This window comes from Gavialis gangeticus, unplaced genomic scaffold (genome assembly GCF_001723915.1).
Source record: "Gavialis gangeticus isolate Ggan-Ray unplaced genomic scaffold, GavGan_comp1, whole genome shotgun sequence".
Taxonomy (NCBI): domain Eukaryota; kingdom Metazoa; phylum Chordata; order Crocodylia; family Gavialidae; genus Gavialis; species Gavialis gangeticus.
In genome coordinates this window covers 83,411,932-83,426,204 of record NW_017729025.1, presented here as the reverse complement: position 1 = coordinate 83,426,204, position 14,273 = coordinate 83,411,932, and the positions used below count along the sequence as shown (strand labels likewise).

The 14,273-nt window shown below is 43.7% G+C and overlaps 1 protein-coding gene across 1 annotated transcript in view; it reads left to right on the top strand.

Annotated features, from left to right (window-relative positions):
• The first annotated feature begins 4,624 nt into the window (after positions 1 to 4,624).
• The window catches only part of LTK (leukocyte receptor tyrosine kinase), a 200,232-nt gene continuing 190,583 nt past the window's right edge, over positions 4,625 to 14,273 (top strand). Inside the window, exon 1 of the mRNA XM_019519044.1 lies at positions 4,625 to 4,744. Within this exon, the coding sequence (XP_019374589.1) occupies positions 4,684 to 4,744 (61 nt within the window). The 5' untranslated portion in view covers positions 4,625 to 4,683. The remainder of the gene's footprint in view (positions 4,745 to 14,273) is intronic.

Here is a 14,273-nt window from a genome sequence, read left to right as displayed (position 1 = left end):
ATCTACCTCCTCTGCTAGTTTTTCTTCTCACATCGGCTAGGTACAAACATTCACAAAGCCCAAGGTATGTGGTTTTCTGTAACTGGTGTAGTTTAGCTCAGTAGTGAACAGAACACACATTCACCCTTTGGAGGGGAGAAAATCTTAGACCAGGTTTCACTATTTTTAAACCAGTCTGTGTGCTTAACTTCTGTTCTGCTCCAGGTATAGAACTGGTTTTGGATCACTTATACCTGTAAAAGTGTAATGTCTGGACCTGTTCATGATTTCAAGAGCACTGAGCGTATTCAGTTCTTCTTTCGCCTCTGCCTTACGGGCAGGGGATCTTTTCTAGGGGTGGGAACTGTTAAGTGTTGGACTCTTCCAACTCTTTTCTGTACTGTGTTGAGAATTCCTGTATTTCCTGAAAGATGTCCCAAATATGTTCTCTTCAGTTGTTACGTCCCTTGCTCCTCCAAGGAGTACAGTGTCTTGGAGAAATCAAGAGTTTGACGTGCTTTCAACTCAGTAACGAGCGCTCACACAGAGTGTGTCTACACATGCACATTTAATGCACATTAGCTTGATTTAAGGCGCACGAAGGGTGGGTGTCTACACGTGTATGCCCATAATGTGCCTTAAAAATGGTGATTTAAGGTTATTCACCTTAAATAGTTAAATCACATTAGCGAAAATGTTGATGTGCTAATGTGCATTAACATGATGTGTGTCTATTGATTTGGGATTAACTTTGGTCCCCGGTCAGTCCACCCACCCATGTTAATGCGCATTAGCATGTGCATGTGTGGATGTGTGCCTAAATCACTTTAATGTGCATTAGACTAATGCACATTAAGTTTAGTCAAGCATAAAAGCATGTGGAGACACACCCAAAGTGTATCTTCCCCAGTTCCTTATTTAGTCCAACATTGTGCTCTTGTCATCCTCCTTGTTGATGCTTTTCACACATTGCTGGCATTGCAAATTCTTGCTAAGTGTTGGAATTCACTGCTGATTTTGCATCCTCTTCCAAATGCTGGGACTTGGTTTGGCTTTGCCACAACATATACAGCTCCCTATACTGCTTTTTGTACTTCATGCAGTTGTGTCCAGTCTCTTTGCTTGCAGTACTTTTAATTCTCCCCCAGGTCTTCAAGGGCAGAGCACTTTTCACTTCAACTGAGTGGCTTACTTTGCCTGACAAATTCTAATTGCTTTGTCAAAGGTTGATTCTAGATCTTCCAGTAGATACTGCGCCTGTAAATAGTCGATCCTGCTCCCACAGTTACTTCTGTTTTTAAATCAATGAACATCTAATATAAGATGCAGGACAGTTCTGATAGTAGAAACCAAAACACAGGGTTGTCTCTTCCCAGCTGAGTCCCTAGCCCCAGGACTATAGATTCACACTGCCTCTTGCATATGCTCCTGGCCCTATGGCTTTTGGATTCTTAGCTATCCAGTGGGCCAACTTAAAGGAGTGGAAGGTGCCTATATAATCCATTCTATTCTAGGGCACTCTTCTGGGAAGTGAGAGGCAGTTGAGGAGGCTCTAGAATGCAGGTCTCACTTCCTGGGTAGGTGTTCTCTGAATTCTAGGTTAATGTGTGAGAGATGGGCACCATCATCCAAGGTGGCCATTTTTTTAAACTGACTTCAGTTCTGTGGGTGTAAGTTAGGCATGCTTGGGAGCAGCTCCTGTGCTTGGGTTACCTCCCTTTAGGGGCACATAACGTAAGTGATCAAACTGCATAGCTTTAAAATGGAAGCAATGAATGAAACTGGGCACCTAATTTGTGGCCAGTGTAGATTGCTTTGGGGCCAGTGTGGATTGTTCTTTGGCAATTCGGCATCTAAATTCTGTTTGCAACCTGTATAGATGCCTATGGAACCAGCCAGAATCTGACTCAAATTCTTCTGTTCTTCTATTTTGTACTTTTTGAAAAAAGATCTTTCTCATATGTTACATTTTTACATGAAGTTTATGATACCTCAGATTTCTTTAAAGTATTTTATATTTAACAACTTCTGCCCGAATTAACTGAAAACTATGGAAAAGATGAAATACTTCCTCTTACGTATTGCTAGGACAGATACACAGGGAAGTATTATTTAAACCTTCTTCAGCTATCCTATACATTTGAGAAAGTTTCACTTCCAGTAGGATTTTAACTGCTCTTCTCAGGGAAAATTTTTGTTTTGCTAATGATAATACTTGGTGTTCAGAAATCAGCTAGGGCTAAGAAATCTGGTAGAGGCCTGCTTTATTAGCATCCATTCTGTTATAGGACCATGCCGTAACATTTTTCCACACTTTATGCTCCTAATAAAATTAATAGAATTTTAGGGTAAAAACTGATGGCAGCTAAGATATGAATTGGCCACTGATCACAATAAATGTTCTTTATAAATAACTGGTTTTATCTTTCTTGTGAGTATAATTTTAGAAATGGAGCACCAATGCAGGCATGGAGCTGTAATGGTCAGGGCCTCTCTAATGGTCAGGGCCTCTCTTGAATTGTTCTTCTTTCAAGAAATTTAGGCAATACTCAGAGATCTCCAAAAGTCTGCTGAATGTGAAGAAGATCCTGGACAAATAAGCAAGACAACAATTTTCACTACTGCATAAAGGCCAGATTCCATCCTTTTTTTTTTAATTTTCCCATTGATATCAGTGGAAGATACACTGTGAATTGAGGGCATTATGGAGTGTTATTTTTAAAACCTAGCTCGTGGTTCATAATTAAAGCTGGAATTCAGACCTGTCTACTGAAGTGATTTGATACCCCTCCAGGTTAAATAGGAGTCTCATGGATGGAATTTCCATCCCCTTCAGCATGTACAATGTTCTGCTCAGAACTCTTTTAACTTTAGATAACCTCACACCCATTGCCAATCTGTAACTTACACCTGCCTCAAGTGATCAAGCATCCCTCTGAATTTGTTCTACAGAGAAATTATCTTCACAGGGAAGTTAATGCAGATTATGGTAGGATAGAAATTTAAAGTGGAATTGCTATTCCCAGTGAATTCTCTGTGGGCATGTCTATGCATACAATTAATGCTCTCTGATAAACATTTGAGCAGTTTGTGCTGGAGTCAGCTGCTCCCAGGTGCAGCATCTTCACATGCTCCTGAGACCATCCTGGATGCATGAGAAGATGCTGCAGCCAGGAGCAGCTGACCTGGAGTGGGAGCTTGGGGGGGTCAACCTCAGGCTCTGGGTGGCAGTGTTGGGTGGCAGAGAGCTGGCTGGGGTACTAGGGTGCTACAGTGCAGGACTAGCCAGCAGGCAGCCCCCACACTGTAGCACCCTCATGTCCCAGCCAGCCTCAGTCACAATCTACACATGCATTTGATCTCATGTAACTACATCATAGGATAGTACTTGTCTCGGATAGTACTATTCTACGGTGGAGTTAATTAGTTTACTGTGCCCTGATATGGGTGCATGTATAGACTGTAATGCTTTACTGTGGAGCTAATTAGTAAACTGCAGTAAAGTGTATATATAGATGCACCCTGTATGGAAGTTTTTAATCTGGAATAAGAATGCCTATTTCACAACTAGCTTCACTCACCTTGGAAGAAGGTGAAGCTAACTTGGAATATGACAGTCTCACATCTGAGGTCTCTTACAAAGGGAGTTAATCAGGAATTGCTATTCTGGGGTGGCCATTGCTAGTTAAACTCTCTGTGCAGACAAGCCCGACATCTAAGTGGATCTAAGTCAGACTAAATTTGTATAACTCAAAACAGAAGAAAAAATGGATTTGGCAAGTAAAGAAATTACAAGGATGAAGTAAGATAGGTGTATGGTAAAGCATCTACACCATACAGTGTATCTTGAGATCCTTTCAAGGATGCCACAGGGTGCCTGCCATGCATCCATGTTAAAAACATTCTGACGTGTTTTGGTCTTTCTGAGGTCTTTGCAACAGAAGAATTATTTTATTATTTTTCTGATGGCAGCTAAGGGAGTCTAGTAAAAAGACAAGTAAAAACTAAGAGATGATGTTTTCTGAGGGTGTCTCAAGGCTATCAAGGAGTGCCTTAAGTCTACAAAAGTTGAGAACTACCCTCAGCATACACACCTCCAGGTCTCCATTGTACAAGTTACACATTTTAGACTGCCTTGAACACAGGTAAATGAATGTATGGACCTTTAGGGAATCTAGCTGAGTGTAAAGATATCTACCTTATTGTAGATAATTCCTCTCTCATACAAGTGCTAGTGGAAGGACACTTAAATCTAGGGAATTCATTTTACATTGCCAGAATGTGGTCCAGAGAATGTGCATGTGTTTGGGAAGTAGAGAAGTTGCATCAAAGCAGCTGCAGGATGAGAGAGACAAAGAAAGGAAGATACCTAATAAGATGCTGAACTCAGCACTTCCAGTTGAATACTAAAGTTTTAAAAATGTTTAGATCGATGTTTTAATAACTGATACAATTTCTGCTTCTTGGATCTGCTGATCTCTCTGTAGCTGAATGTACCAGGTGGGAGGGGGGCAGGGAGGAGACAGGAACAGTGAGGGTTTTAGGACCCATGAGAGCCTCCCTGAGCAGGAGGTGGGAATTCTTCTATAAGCCAGCAAGAGTCCAAGCGTTAACATCAGTGCTTTTGCAGAGCCAGAGAGAAAAAGAGAGGTCAGCGCTGGAAGAAGCACACAGAGCAAGAAGCATCAAGGACCCAGCAAAGTCATGGATTGTCTATCACATCTGTTCAGTCCTGCCCAGGTGTTCCTGTGGATCACCATGCTGGGTAAGTAACTTATTTTTCACCTCCTTGTGGCACAGTTCCTCTTACACCAAGAGACACAGAGTTATTTATTTTTCTCATTTTCCTTTTCCCCTTAAAAAATATACAGTAAAAAAATGAGGGATGGGGGTATCAAGCACACAGAGCTGTTCTAACTTTAGAAGACTACTTCTGATGTTGAATGGATTTTGTTCACTAAATTCTGGGGTGATTTGTAGTTTTAGGAGGGTTGTTGCTGAGTGAGGGCTTTATCTAGAAACAGACTGGTGTTCTCCAAAGATTTAAATGAAATAGACAGTAACACTTCAATCCTACTTAGGTCCTATAATAAATTGCTTTCTTTGTCTCTGTCTAGAGGGAACAAAGAGAATCTTTTGGGCTGATGAAGGGGAGATAGTGGATACTTTTAGGATGGAAGTAGAGGAGATGGTTTGTAGGAGAGGGAACATCTTATAGAAGATGCTTGGTGGGGGGAAGAGAGGTTAGGTTCATAGTTTATGTGGGTGAGGAAAGATATTACAGTTCTGGTAGGCAGAGTTAACACTTCTCACTCAGGGAGTGGTGTTCAGGCTGATTTTTGAAGGGAGCCTTTTCATCACTATTTGTTATGGTCAGCCTTGGTTTTGACCTGCAGTAAGAGGAATGAAATAACAGTAGGCTGGGAGAGAAAGGAGGCATGTGGAGAGAAACTGCAGTAATGGAGAAAAGTTGGGAAGTAGGAATGGTTCAGACAGGGAGCAGTGAGGCAAAGGGAGGCAGGACTGGGGCATACTTTCAGCAGGTCACAGGAGCCAGAAAGGAAAAGGCACTAAGAGTCTCTGCCAAGACACGCTCAACTTCATACAGTGCTGAGGTTTCAGTACTACAGCCAGAAATTAAGTAAGTGACAACATCTTGTCCCTTTGGCTAAGATCTCTACCAGGCTATGTAACAATTCTAATTTTAACATTTACTTAAAGATTTTTGTCTTTCTGCCTGATGCCTAATATGACTTCCATTGGGGGAGCTGTGTTTCGCTGCTGCAGGGAGCAGTTAGGTTTCCTCCATCTCTGGCCAAATGCTGAAAGAATGTATATTCCTAGTTCTTTTGGGCAAGCTTGAATCTAATTTTTTAGGCAGATTTAATCACTTACTTGAATAGGGAATTTTGCTTGTGAAGTGATGGCCCAATCCAGAGTTCTTTGTACTTGGCGGTTTGTGCACTGATGTTCCCACTGTGAGGACACTGCTTTATATTAAGTTGTCACAAGAGAAGTCTATCCCATGTAAGCTGAGTGGGTGTGTTTTGCCTAGACTTTTGGGAGCCCCAATTTTTGCGGTTGCTCAGGATCTGATCAAGAGTCACCAAGTGTAATTTCAGTGCTAGCTTTTGGTGGTATGATTAGAATTTGCATGTGAGATTACATCTAACTTTTCTTACAACACATGTTGGTTCTCTAGGACTGCAGTCCAGAGCATGGCTGCATTAGAAAGAGATGAGTGTGTTTTAGAGGGTGCAAATAAGAAGCTGAAGGAAAATAAACATTCATTTTACAATCTCTGTGGTACCATGCAGCAAAACATTCTTAACCATACAAGAAAAGATTTAGACACAGTTGTTTAACCCCATAGCTGCTGTCCTATCCTTTAAAAAGGGCTGATTTGCTTTGCTGGCTAAGCCAGTTCTTTTAAGGCCTATTTGGCCAGGGGTCAGGGAATTGTTGCAGTCAATTTCTGTTAAAGCAGCCACCCTAGCGGCTTTTTCCTACTTTATTTAACTGGCCTGATCCCTGGCAGTGAACAGCATTCCAGGTCCATATTTCTTTTTTGTGTCTCCCTGGCTGAAATACTTGTTCTTATGAGTACTGCCTTAGATTGGCCATTTCAGTATCCCTTTCTTGTGATGGTTTACATTTTTTCAAATTATGTTATTTGCTGGGCAGCAATTGAGGCTTGTGGGGGGTAAAAACACAAATGTACAAAGACAACCAGAAAACTACAGAAAAGCCCAGAAAGGTGGGGGAAGAAAGTGTCAGACCAGGAGCTGATATGGAGCTGCATTAGCCAGCCCTGTAGAAATTCTGTTTTTTGTCCCTCCGAGGGGTACTTAAAACACCACCATGGTAAAAACAAATAGGGTGTTTGTTATGAAAACAATCTCATTTTTTCATCATCAGTGTCATGTGTTTGCATGTTAACAGGTTCCCTCCTGGATTTTTATCGAGCAGTTGTTGTACAATTGTTGAGCAGTTGTTGTACTTCTCAGACAGCTCAAACTGAAGACTCAGAATCTCTCCTTTATAGCAAACCACTGGGCCATGATCATACCATCCAACACACAGTGGCTTTAGGACAGAAGGAATGCTTGCTTATTGGGTATAGTTAAAGATGCTGGAAACAATTCAAATTCCTATTTTCAAACTGTTCTAATATTTGCAATGAAAATTCTTATGGGATGGGGATTGCTCATGGAAAATCTAAGACAAGAGACATTTTTCAGGGATATATAGATGAGCAGTCTGTCCAGTTATGTACTGACTTATGAAACATTAGAACAATATTGGGTGTCACAAAGTACTGTATTCAGGCATCTTCTGTCAGTCTGTGTTCACTCTGTAACCTTCTACTCCCAGGAGCCAAAGAGATTTACATTCTCCTTTTTTAGGTTTGCCTACATGAGAGGATTGCCCTGGTTTGTTCTACAGTGTACATTTAAACCAGGTTAGTTCAGAATTGCTTAGCAAATGTACGTGAACACATTTCAGGTTGAGTGCCTTGTTTTAGTTAAGTAGACTGCAATTTTCTCATGTAGACAAGTCCTTTCCTTAGCATCAGCAGTGTCTAGGGGTAGGGACAGACATTACACATAAACTGGCTTAAGTGATCAGAAACTGGTTTAAACCTGTAACAGAACAAATGTTCAGTGCACATAAATCAGTTTGAAAATGGTTTGAGATAAACCTGGTTGAATTTAGTATCATACTTAACTGATTTGGCTCAAACCAGCTTAAGCAATGTCTGTCCCAGACCCTTTGCTGGTCTAAGCTAAACCAGACACCCCCAGCATCCCAGCATGCTCTCTGAGCTAGCAGGGCTCTCTGCTCCACAGCAGGGCTGGCCTCTCTAGCTGGCTGCAGCTCCAGCACATGCTCCAGCTCCCTCACCACTCCCTGCACAGCAGGAATTCCCCCTTCCCCTCTGCCTTGCTGAGGAGGTGTCTGTGTATTAGCTACCAGACCACATACATGCTGGCTAAGGTCTGTACTGAATCAACAGGTAGCTGATAATGTCCCTCTGTTGTTTTCTTAATGGGGTAATAAATACTGAGTTAGGGGTGATAAACACTGTTATCAATTCCCTGCTGGGGTAATCAAAGCATCCTGCTGCGGTCTGGCCAGGTCCGCCCTCAGCTCAGTTCTGTGGAAGGGATGGGAGGGCTGCTCTAGTGCCCTGCAGCTTTTGGCATGCAACACTGCAGGCATGTGCCTGCTTTTCTGCGCAGTGTGTCTTGTTACAAAACTGATTTAGCCTAGCAGGTTAGACTAACCTGCAAAGATTGAATCAATTCAAGCTCAGGCTTTTTGAATGTCTGTCCCTTGCCTAGATGCTTAGGCATCCCTTTTCTTCCCTTAGAAAGAGAGGGACATAGGAATAATTTACTATTAGCTCAGAAGTGGAAGGTCTTTACCATACTCAGCTACTGCTAAGTGTAAGACAAATCATAGCAGTTTAGTGAGAGGGCACTTCCTACAGGGTAAGAGTGTGCACTTGGGCAGTGACTGGAACAACTGATGCATGGTAAAGCCCCACCTTCTTTTGCTCCATGGTAGTTTGTTCAGATATTTATAACCAAGGTAAATATGCTATGACTGGAATGGGGAAAGGAGCCACCTCCTTGTTTAGCTTATTATGGAACAGGCTTCTTTTTATCAGCTCTGTCATGGCAGTCTCTGTGCTGCCTCTCACAAAGATAGGGAAGTAGTTTTGTGACATATATTTATGGCCAGGATAGCTCCAATAAGAGATCCTGCAAAACACCCTGCAGGAGGAGGATCCAAGCTCTCTTACTGTAAGAAGACAGTATATCTGCAGGTACAGTGCCCATCCTGAGGTTCTTGGTATCAGGCACTACTACACAATTGGAAATCAGGGAGTTGATGGAGATTAAGGACACCCCCTAAAGTGGGAATGGATAGACTTGTTAGGCAAAAACACTGGGGAGGCTATGGTGCCTCTGAAGTGCAGTAGAAAAGGTCAGGCTAGCTAGACCTAGACAGAAATTCTGTTATTTGGAAAAACTTGGGAAGGAGTGGAAAGAAATTCCCATTCAGTTTCATGCACCAAGGGAACATCACGCAAGTCAAGACTGGAAGACGTATGGAACAAGTAAAAGGTCATGTGCACTGTTACTTTAAAGACCATCTTCTCCCTGAGGATACATGCTGTCTCAATAACTGCAGGAGGTAAAGACTATCTGTCTGTCCTCCTGTCTTCATTTCATTGCTACCATATGGGTCTTGGGACTCAATTAGAAATTGGGAGATTCAAGGCAAATGATGTCCCAGTCCAATGGCACAACAAACAACACACCCTAACTGCATCCTGCATCTGTATGAAAGTGCAGAGATCTGTGAGTTGTTTGTACATGAGCAGAATTATACAGTGTGTGTATACTGGTATGCGTTACGTGCTGTGTGTGGGTGAGATTTGTCAGCCAAAACTGTTGGCAAAAAATGAAGGTTTGGTGACAGTGAAATATTTTGGGAATCTGTCTTGGTTTTGCCAAATGATTTGCATTGAGTGGGAGGAAAGCTGGAAATTGAAAGCCTTGAGTGCTCAGATCCAAAAGAAAGAGTTTAGTGTTGGGTTAGACAAAACATTTAGTTAGAGTGGGGGGTGGGGTCAAACTTACCTGCACACCCTCGCTGCCTCCAGACTTCAGGGAACCTCATGGGCTGCATCCAGCGGTGGCAGCATGGTAAGCAGCGGTTAGCACTGCCATTTGCAGCCCCATCCTGCTGCCCATGCACATGCCCAGCAGGGCTCCATAGCTGATAAATTAGTGGCAGACTCCAGCCCCTCTGGAAGCCCCAGAAAAGTTTTGCAAGCTGGTTTCATCTTGTGAGCCTAATGTTTGATACCCTCAGTTTACCCTCAAATTAGCATGAATTTTGTACTTTACAGTTTGCTGATGCTTGTTAAAAGTGGTCATGTTAGGTCAATGTGAGCCTTGTTTTTAACGTTGGTGAATTGAAAAGATGGCTCATTTGCCTGATTGTATCTCTGATTGTGCACTCTGAGCTCTGCCTTGGACAAAACCTTAAACAATATTTTGGGCGGAAGAGCTTGTCCTAAGATTAATTATATTAGCGGCTGGTCTCCCAATTTGTAACTCAATGCTGGATCACAGCAACGCTTTTTCAGGTCCTCAGGAAAACAAGAATAGGAACACAGACCACTTGCACTTTTTTAAAGATGTTTTTTAAAAGAGAGAGAGAAACATCACTGTGGGGAGACAGACAGGCCTCCTGGAATCAGAAATGAATGGAGAGGGAAGTCAAGGCTAGGTTGATGTGAACAGAGTAACACACATACACACCAGCTGAATATTGCTCAAGGTATTTAGTTGCAAGAGCAGGCATGATTTTTGTGCAAGTGCTTCAATCGGAGCAGAAAAATAAGTTAATTAATTAATTAGATCAGGCTCATTGCCCTTTCCTGTATCTGAGTATCAGTTACTTCTCTGGAAATTGTTCTCCCTCCTGTTCTTCCTCTATTTGTTCCTCTCCCTGACCCTTCCCTCCTCCTGGAACATATCCCACATTGTTGCTGCTTTAGGCTTTCTGTCAGTTCACATGATGGAACCTGTTGGGCTTAGAAATGAAAACGGAAAGGAATCCATGCATTCAGTGGGACCAGTGGCAGGTATAACAGCAGGCCTGAATGGGAAGGCAGAGACTTGAGAGCTCTAATGAGAGATGAGTGGCAGCAGGTATGGCAGCAGGGCTGCAGGTGACAGAGGATTAGGAGGATTAGGTGACAGGTCTGATAGCAGAGCTGTGCATGCTGCAGGGCAGTGAAGAACCCGACTGCCAAATTGTTGTCAGGACCTTTTATGTGTGCACAAGGGGAGAGAGTGCAGCTTTATTTTGTTCCCTCAGACCCTGTGCACGGGGGTCCGTTATACTCTTAACCCTGGAGCAGAAGCTTTTGCAAATGAGACAAAGATGAGTGAACCCTCTTTGGTCGCTAGTGAAACAGATGAACCCAGAATGGAGTGCACCTCCCTAATAGGTGATAGAACAGTCACGCTCCATGAAATCCAAAATGAGCATTTTGCCTCACTAAATCACCAGGGCTGGTGGAAGAGCCCAGCCTTAACAGTGTATATAATCAGACCCACACTAAGCAGTGGGTTGACAGAGAGAGAAACAAAATTGGATTAATGTAGAATAAAGAGAAGTGGAGCTAGTTATTCAATAAACTGTAGACAGAGAAGGAAGCTCTACAATAGACACTAGGATAACAGAGAAAGGGTGATTTTAGCTCTATATGAATTCTTAAGCTAAATTAGACCCTGTAAAGGAGGTAGAGTTATGAATCTATGTTTTCTTTTTAGGCTAAAACTAATGGAAAAACAAGAAACTCGTTCACAGACACTTTGGTTAATAGCTTCCCTAACTTCACTGAAAAATCTGGATGAAAAATTGTTGATCAGCTAGTCAGTGATCATGTTAAAAAAACTGGAATTAAGAAAAAAAATCAGAAAATTACAATTTATAAAAAATGGGGAAATATGGAAATACAGATTACAGGAAGTACCTCTTGAAGCCTACATATCCCAACTTAGGTTGTGCATTTTCCATACATATCCATATCTGTTATGAGCACCACAGATATAAAGTTGGCAGTAACTCAAATTCCTTATTCTGTAGCATTTCAGCTGGGAATGATGTTTGACAGAACTGTCCAACTTCAGAAGGCCGGGGGTGTGCATTGAACTGGTTGCAGATGCCAGGATGTACACTGGGCATGTTGCATGCCACAGGGGATGCACGCCATGTGGGCTGTCACCTCACCCCGTCCCCACCACCTTGGAAATAATGTGAACCCTCCCACCATACAATGCCTGTATGAAGATACAGGGAACGAGACTGCATGACAGTATGTGGAGTTTAAGGTGTCAGCTTCTCTATACACACACTGCCTACTTCTGCATACCATACAAATTATTTAATAGATTTCATATACATTAGGGCTGGAAGATCATCAAGTCCAGCCCCCTGCCATTTTACCTAAAAATGGCTAACATAAATTACTTGGTGGTCCATAGGCTACTGCGGCAGGGCACTGTTGGGCTGGATCAGGCATCCAGCAGGTGCCTGATGGTGGCAGCCATTTTGAGAACTTAGTATATAAAGGCTGCAGTCTGCTGCTGCCAGTGCAGGCACAAACACTGCCTGGCTGAGCTGCAGCAGAAACAACCAGGAGGTAAGGGTAAGAGCTTATAGGGATGGCTAGGAGGCTCTTGGTCCTGGGCACAACCTCAAACTGCACCCTGCCAAGGATGGGTGGCCTGGTGGGGATCCTAGTGGCATGGGAGCCCCCAGGAAATGCCAGGCCAGTTACCACCCCACTAAAAGGTGGGTCGGGGCACCTTAATAACCCCAGCCACCACAACCGGGTGGGTAACCCGATAGTAGAGCCAAGAAGGTGGACCTGTTTGAGAGAGTGGGCTAGATGCTCAGAAGCCTGACTTGAGGCACCCTTGAATGGTCAATACTGGGGCCAGGACCAGAAGAGCTGAGACCAGGGGCCCACTGAGGGATGCCCAGAGTCAAGGGCCTTGGGTTACAACTGGCCTTGGAGGTGAGGCCAGGGCTTGTGTGGCTAAAGGTCCTGGGGGCGGGGAGCCACACCTGAGAGGGGGAAGAGTTCAGAGAGCTAGGCAGCTCAGAATTAGGGTGGGGCAGGCCACCTGATTGGAAGGGTCCCGACTGGAGGGTTATGGGGCCCAATGTGGGGCTGCAGATGTTAAGAACTGAAATGTTATCTGTGAGGCATGGGCTGCGGTGTAGGAGAGGTTTGGAGCTGCAGGTAACGCCCCCTGGCATCAGGGCTGGGAATGGGCAGCCTCCTGTCTAATTAACACCATAATTTTGTATCAAGATGTGGCAAATGAGAGAGGTGGGTGGTCAGCCCAGAAACAGGTGGGCGGGCCAACATCTAACTGGCCCTGGGAACACCCCCTAATACAGCTACCTAGGTTGCTGATCAGTCAATATATTGTTGATAACTAGAAACATTTTCCTTATTCTTAGGGCCCCTCTACATGTGCAGGTAAAGGTGTTGTAGGATCTAATACATGATGCACACAATCACGCCTTTTTCCCTGGCAGGAGCATGATTGTACGATTGCACAATAGATCCCAACATACCACCTTATTGCTGGTGCAGGGGGAGCCTAGGATCAGGATCCCCCTGCAACAGCAAGAAGCAAGCTCCTACAGTTGGGAGCCTCCTAAACTGAGGGGCTCCCAGTTGTGGGCACATCCCATGCACCCCCACAGCTGGGAGATGCAGCTGCTGCAATCTCCCAGCCCTGGAGGTATGTGGAGTACCCCTACAGCTGGGAGATCACACCTACTGTGGTCTTGCAGTCCCAGGGCATTTCAGGCACCTTTGGCTAGGAGACTGTAGTAGATGTAATCTCCCAGCCATGGGGGCACCCCATGAACCCCTGCAGCTGGGAAATTGTAGTGTAACCCATGGCTGCCAGGACCCAGCATCTGCAGCTGTGGGACCCTGGGTCCTAGCAATGTGGGGCCCTGCTGGGGTCCTGCAATGTACAGCCTGATGCAGGGCCCAGTCCACAACTGCTGGGTGCTGCTGGGGCTGAGATTCCCCTTGGTGGCAAGATTCCCAGCCCCAGCTGGGCATGGTTCACCCCTGCAGCTGGAAGCCTGGTCAGATGATGTAGCTCCCATCCGCAGGGGAGACCCTGCGACATGGGCAAATTAAACCTGGATAGCAACCAGCTCTAAAGTTAGTACACATTTTCAAGGTTTAACTTTAGAGCTGGCTGTATCTTTTTATATTGTGATAGGTACTTTGCATGTGTACCTGATCTCAGTTAATTGTGCAGTTAACCACAAAATTGTGCAATACGTGGAATGTGTAGAGGGGGCCCTGGAGCCAAAATATAAGAAATTTTTTAGTTCTTTTTCATTAAGATTAACTGCATATTTTTCCAGGTCCCAAGACTAGTGACAGACGTGCATTCCATTACAGGAAAAAATTGCACAGCAAATTTGTTTTCAACATTCTCTTGGAAAACAGGAATAGGATAGTGGAAAATCTGTCCTCTACCCCACAAGCAAAGAAAATAAGCAGTATATTAAAAAAGACAGTACTTTTCTAAGAATAAGGGAAAAATGGGAAAGAAAGGCTAAGTGAATGTGTGTGATCAAAGGAACTGAATTAATTATAGCTGTGCAGGGTACTCAAGACCTGAATTTTTATTGCACTTAAACATTTTAAATCCACCTAAATA